The 6,735-nt window shown below is 56.9% G+C and overlaps 1 protein-coding gene across 1 annotated transcript; it reads right to left on the bottom strand.

Annotated features, from left to right (window-relative positions):
* Positions 1-1,501: 1,501 nt before the first annotated feature.
* On the bottom strand, positions 1,502-6,439 carry LOC311179080 (RIMS-binding protein 3A-like; the record flags this gene model as incomplete). The annotated part of the gene is made up of 1 exon (XM_084245976.1): positions 1,502-6,439. The coding sequence occupies exon 1, from the start codon at positions 6,413-6,415 to the stop codon at positions 1,502-1,504; it is 4,914 nt and encodes a 1,637-aa protein (XP_084102102.1). The 5' UTR covers positions 6,416-6,439.
* Between the last annotated feature and the right edge of the window lie 296 nt (positions 6,440-6,735).

Genomic DNA, 6,735 nt, shown 5'->3' with positions numbered 1-6,735 from the left:
TCATTGGTGACTTTGGAGCTTCCTGGCAGTAAGAAGAACATGACATTTCCCCATCCTGTCAGGGCCAAGGGCCTAAGCAAAAAGTAATGTTACATATATTTTATCACAACTGAAAAAATACTTGTGAACCACTCTTGGTTACCTCCCCAAGCCAGCTGTGGAGCCTTCTGAGCCTGCTCTCTATTAAAAACAGGTGGTTGTAAACAAGAAAGGGATGATGGTGGCCCTTGGTGGAGGGGAGTAAGAAAGACTTCTTCCCTGGCTAAGGTCCACAGCCTCATGCCTGAGTGGCAAATATGTGCGTGCACAGCATGGCTGTTGTGTTAGTTCCTGTGTTGTCTGAGAATAAGGCAGCAGTGATTGTGTCAGGCTGAGAGTCCTTGGTCCTATCCCTCCCTTGTTCCTACTTTCAACCTCAGGGATGATGTTGTAGAACTCTCTAAATCCAGTCCACAACTCTCCAAAGAAACTACCTCAGTCATTTCCTTCCAAGCATTTCCTTCTATGGCTGGAAAGGCAAGGCAGTGGGCATGGGAAACAAAGGATGGGGAAACAGAAGCAGAGAAAGATGAAGACCACCTCTCATCCCCATTCTCCCAGAGGGGGGACCTACAAAATGGGGGTAGGGTAGGAGACAAAGCAACTCCGTAGCCATGAGGTTGGGGGGGTGCTGAAACTCAGGTTGTTCTATCAAATTGACTATGGAAATGCCCTCCCCAGGAAGTCTCAGTGATACACTGAGGAAAGGGTGCAGAGTGATACTCTAAACTGGGTGACACTTTCCCTACCCTCCACCCAGGGCTTACATTAGAGTTGCCTGTGGGAAAGATTATGCCAAGCTTTTGGGGGCCTTTCTTCTCAGCTCTGCTCTTGGTTGGACCCTCAGCATCCCTGTTGGTTGACCCTGAACTGTAAAAAGTTAAGAGGGTACTCTTCCATGCCTGATGGGAAAACATTTCTGCAGCCCTGGAGAGAAGTGAGAGGGAAGAGTGGCCTGTGTGTGTCCCTTGCTTGTGCTTTTGACTTCTAAAATATTTTTCTTCTTTTCTATGAATATTTTAATGAGGGGTTCAACATAAGATAGAAAAATAACATTCTGGTCACTTTTTTTTTAAGAGTCAGACTTTTCTTGAGACTTTCATACAGACAATGGATGGATAATGTTGAACTTCTGCAGAAAACAGACATGACCACAGAAAAAAGGCACTTCCCCAAATACCTGTCAGGGTTAGCAATAACTCTGGAATGGCCTTTCAGACTCTGGTGCTGCTTGTTCTGATTTCATTTGGAAACAGATCAGTTCATGCTTGAGCCCTGCTTCTCCTGGTGATTAGGGGATGCCTGGGCATTGCCACTGGTTTAGCACAGCAGTGTGTGGGGCAAATGGTGCTCACAGAGGTAAAGAGGGGTATTGTTATAAAGTAATAAGGTTCAAATACTTGCTTGCTTCTCTGGCTGGGTGTGGGTGGCCAAAGGACACCACCCCTGTGGGGAGTCTTGCTCACTCTCCATGAAGGGCCATGTGATCCAACAGGTGGGCTGGGACCAGGCCTTTGTGGCCATCTGACTCCCCATAATAGAATCCCTTGTCATCCATAGGCCCATAGACTGTGACCACATCCCCCATCTTCAGTGACAACTTGCATATTCCCCGGCCCCCTGTTTGCCCATCCTTAGGGTCATAGTCCAAGGCTGCAATCATGGTCTTTGGCATCCACAGTGGGGTCCTCCTGCAGTTCCCTTGGGACATGGGGAAGGAGTCATGGGGACTGGTGAGCCCTGCAAAGTCATCGATGTGGGCCACAGAGGGCAGGAGTCCTTGTGCTGGTAAGTGCCATGTCCCATCAGTCTGCCCCATGTCTGCCTCCAACTTGGTCACCAGGTGCCCAGGGATGCTGCCCACTTGCCCATTACATTCACCATGGTAGAAGCCTCGGGCATCTTGAGAACCCCACACTCTCAGCAACTGCCCTTTCTGAAAGGTCAGCTCATGCTCTGCAGCCTCATCATTAGCAGACATCACCAGGGGGTCATAATCAAAGAGTGCTATAAAGACTGTAGTCAGTCTCTCTGCCTCTGTCTCTAGTGAGGGGACACCCCTGCACATCTTAATGACTTTGCTGGAGGGAGCTTGACACAGTGTCAAACTGGGCTTACAGAGCTGGCCCTCTCTCCTGAACCCTGGAGTCTGGATTCTAAGCTCCTTTCTCTGCTCTTGACTTTCTGTGCACCAGGGACTGAAGTGTACTGTCTCCTCTTGTAAAATGTCATTAAAGTCAGATTCGTAGTGTTGGCTGGTACCCAGCTGGGATGAAGGGAACACTGGAGCGTTTTGCTTTTGCCTAAGGTTCTTCTCAAGGCCAGGTTTTTCCTGACATGGTTCTTTACTGGGCCCACCATCAGGGGATGGATGGATCATTCCCAGAGCATGACTTTTGCTTGCGTCCATGTACCAGTAGTGGTCGTCTTCCCCACCAGACTGGCCACTGGGTTGTGATGGCCTATGACTTTGGAGGCTCTTTTGATAAAGCAGGTCCTTTCTGCAGATCTCCCAGGCTTCTGTGGGCCCCTGGACTTGACTGCCAAACTCTACACCAAGACAGTCTTTTTCTGAACTCAAATTGGGCACCAGGGACCACCTCCCTGGGAGTTCTTCAGGGAGTGCTCCTGGAAACTCAGTTTGGGGCTCCCCACAGCTTCTAGGGGTATGTAGGCTAGCCTTGGCACTCAGGGGAGCCATTACTAGTCTCTGAGGGCAGACAGGGAAGGTGACTCTGTAGGTGGATGTATCACCACAGGTGTAACTAAAGGAAGAGGCGTCTGGCAGTTGGTGACAGGTTGCACAGTCCTGAGGGATCTGAGCTGGCACTGAATCCAGGGACTCGCCACAAAGTGACATGGTTCTCACTGAGACCTTTTGGCACATTAGTGGCCTCTGGAGCTGGGAAAATTCCAACATGGTGCTCCCGGCAGTGGCATCAGAGACCTCTGCAACCTTGAGCCCATCGGCATACACAGCATAACCAGTGACCTGGACTCCATTGGAGGACCCAGCTGAATCAATGGTCACAGGGAGCCAGCTGACCACCAAGAGGCCTGTTGAGGCATGGCGCTCCACTAGAACATCCAGCGGAGGGTCAGGGGGTCCTGCCATGGGTGTGGTAAAGGTGATGGTGGAGGACATCATTTCCCAGTGCACATGCAGCAAGTCCCATGGCAGCCGCACCTCCACTCGCACCTGGTACTGTGTGTCAGGACGCAGGCAGAGGAAGGTGTAGCAATTCACTCCTGCTGGGACCAGGGCGTGCTCCTGATCATTGAGGAATACCACATGGGGGTAGCTGCTGCTGCCATACACCCAGGTGATCTCAGCTGATGTGCTAGCAACACTTTGTAGGTGTAGTTGCTTGGGGACCACACAAAAGACCCCTTGGGCACCCAGAAGTGTTCTGGAAAAGGCCTGCTCCTCCATACTCTGCACCAAGCGCAGCCGGCCAGCTTCTGACTTGGCATCTGAGTTTTCTATTGTCACTTCTGTCTTGGAACCTGCCCTCACCATCTGGCACAGTCCCCTGTCCACAGTCCCCTGGGCTTTCCCAGGTAATAAGCTATGACCAGTATCTTCTTTTGATGTTATACCCTGCCCAACTAGGATATGAGTGAGGCCAAGATCAGGGGCTTTGGGGGGCAGGCAGCCCAGGACATCACTCTCAGGAATCTGTTCCACCAGGTTGGAGGGCACCAGCCCCCGCCGGCCATCCTCAAGCTCCCCTTCATAGAAGCCATCCTCATCCATGTCCCCAAAAATATATACATAATCTCCAGCCATGAGAGGCAACTCATTCTCAGGGTGCTTGTTGGGTCCCTCAAATGGGTTATAGCTATATCGAGCCAGGAAGATCTTAATTATCGGGGTGGCAGGGGCCTCTGAGCCCCCCACTTCCAGGGCTGAGGATACACTGTCAGGTTCTAAATCATCCACCTCACTAGCTGTGTCCATGTCCAGAGTAGGGCATGATGGAACTGTGGCCCACATGGACTCCACCTCGGAAGAGGAGTTTGACTGGGAGTCGTTTTTTTTACTCTGGGACCCGCAGTCCAGAGGTTGGCTAACTGGCACTTTGTCTGGCATTTGGGGACCACTGGCTAAGTCTACAAGAGCAAGTGGGTGCTCTGGCAGGGAGGTTAGCCCTTTCTCTTGTTTGTCTCTGCTGGGCTGTGATGGTGCTTGGTCTTCAGGCCCTGGCAAAAACTTGGTCATTTGAGTCCCCAAGCTTGGGCTGGGGGACTTGAGGGGTTGGGCAACCTCCCTGGAGTCACTGGCAGGGTGACAGGGCCTCTGCTGCAGGGTCCGCATCTCCTCCTGAGCAGCTTGTAGATCACTCAGGGCTTTCTGCAGGTCGTTCTGCAGCTGTTGTTGCCTATCCTGCCTAAGCGCTGCCTGCTGCAGCAGTTGCTCAGTCAGCAAGCCTGCTGAGTCGCGCTCCTGGCACGTGCGGTCCAGCTGCCCACGCAGGTCGTTGTTTTCAGCTGCTACTTTGCGCATCCAGTCGACCTGGGCCTGCAGCCGGGCGTTCTCCTTGGCCTGCCAGGCGCCCTCCTGTAGGGCTGCCTGCAGCTGAACTTCAGCCTCCTCACAGCGCCTTCGTGCAGCCATTGCCTTGGCGCCCTGCTCCTCGCACTCACGCCGCCGAGCGGCCAACTCTAGCTCCAGTGCCTGCACCTGGCGCCGAGTCTTCACACAGAGTGCTCTCTGGCTGCCCGCCTCTGCCTGGGCGCTTCCTGTACCCTGCTGCAGCGTTAACTGCTTCTGCAGGCGCAGAACCTCCCACTGGGACTCGCGCTGCAGCCGCTCCAAGTCGTTGACTTTGAGCCACTGGACAGGGGTGGAAGCACCCCCAGGGTGCGGGCTGTCGAGGCCCGAAGCCATGCGCACCTGCAGCAGGTGGCACTCCTGCCGAAGCTCCTCTATTTGCTTGTCCTTGGCCAGCAGCACACTGGCCTGCTCTGACAAGTCTCGGGCACGCTGGCGTGCGAAGATCTGGCACAGCTCCAGGTTAGCGCGGCTCTCACCAAGCACAGGCGCGCTCATAGCTCGCAGGTTGGTTTCTTGGAGCCTGCGTGCCCGGTCTTCTAGGCGCCGTGCCAGGCCGGTCAGCTCCGCTTGCTTCCCTTTGAGCCGCTTCACCTTCTCCTCTGTCTCTTCCGGGAAGCCTGCGCGCCGCAGCTGCATGTTCTCTTTCTGCAGGCCGGTGTAGCGGCGCACCAGCACCTGCAATACCTCGGACAGTGCCGAGTTCTGCCTAGCTAGCTCGTGGTAGTCCAGGCCCGAGGGCGGGCGGATCAGGGTCTCCCAGGACTGGCTGCTGGAGTCTGCCCGCGGGTCGCTAGGTCTCCTGCGCTCAGATGAAGTTGGTGATGGCGGCGGCGGGGGGCTCGGAGAGCCCAGGATGGAGGCGTCTGGCGAGGAGGAGGCCGGCTCCTTGAATTCAGGGGTCTTGGAACGACTCAGAGTACTGCCGAGCGAGCAGGAACGCGCTGGTGCCAAGGAGTCGAGGGAGCCGGCGCGCGTGGGGAGCAGGCTGGCAGGGGCATTGGAGCACGCCGCCGGGACCAAGTCTAGGGAGCGGGAGCGCATCCTGACGCCACCGCTCCGGCTGCCGAGGGATTCCAGTTGACGGGCGGACTTTGGGAGGCCACAGGAGTCTCCGGCCGTCTCGGAGGGCGGCTCTTCAGAATGCACTGCCGGAGATCCCGGGGAACCGGGCACAGCCGTGGACCAGCGGAAGTGCTCCAGAATATACTTGAGGAAAAGCTGGCGCTCCACGTCCCGCGCCGCCTGCAGGTGGCGGATGCGCGAGGCCTGCTCGCCGTCCGTCTCCCAGCGGAGTTGGGCCAGCACCTCCTGCAAGCGACAGTGGCACTGCGCCGCGGCGACTTCGGGCGCCCCCGCGCGGCCGCAGTGGCCGCGGCTCACCAACTCCTCGGCCAGCTGGCGCTGCAGCTCCCGGGCCTGGCGCACGACGCCGTCGCGCTCGCGGTGCAGCAGCTGCTGCAGCTGCCGCAGCTCGGCCTCCTTCCAGCGCAGCAGCTGCCGGATCTCAGCCTCGCGCTCTCGCAGCATCTCCTCCTGCAGCTGCCGCATGTCCCGGCCGCGCTGTGCCTCCCACTTGGAGCGCAGATGGTCAACCAACTGCTGCCGTTCCTGCTCGGCCGCCTCCCGCAGCTGGCGCGCCTGGTCTGAGAAGCGCCGCCTCTCTGCCCGCCCGCGCGCCCGCTCGGCCTCCAGCTCGGCTCGCAGCTTCAGCAGCTCCCGCCTCTGTTCCTCCAGCACAGCCATTGACGGCACCGAACCACCCGGTTTCTTGGATGTCACCCGGCTGCCGCCCGAAGGGCTAGGCGAGTCCTTGGTCATGGTGGCCGCCACCTGGCCAGGTACCTGACCTCACCTGGCCTAGGCCACCGCTCGCCAACGGCCGCTGTCCGGGCCGCAGCCAACCGCCCCGCGTGCCTCTTCCGGTGCCCTGGAAGGGGAGGGGGGAAGTGTAGTGTTTCCTCGTGCCCCTTCCGCCTCTGGCATGTTTCCCCACCCCTTCAGCACCCACTATCGTGGGTGCACTATCCCTCACTCTGTCCTGGGCTGCCTAGGTTATTAAGGCTGGGATTTCCACACGCCAGTCACCCTGGCCCGTGTTCTTTCTAGGATGCCCAGAGTCTCTCTGGCCCCATGCCTTC

The sequence above is a fragment of the Talpa europaea genome (assembly GCF_964194135.1).
Source record: "Talpa europaea genome assembly, chromosome: 10".
NCBI classification, from domain to species: domain Eukaryota; kingdom Metazoa; phylum Chordata; class Mammalia; order Eulipotyphla; family Talpidae; genus Talpa; species Talpa europaea.
This window is presented reverse-complemented; position numbering and strand designations above follow the sequence as displayed.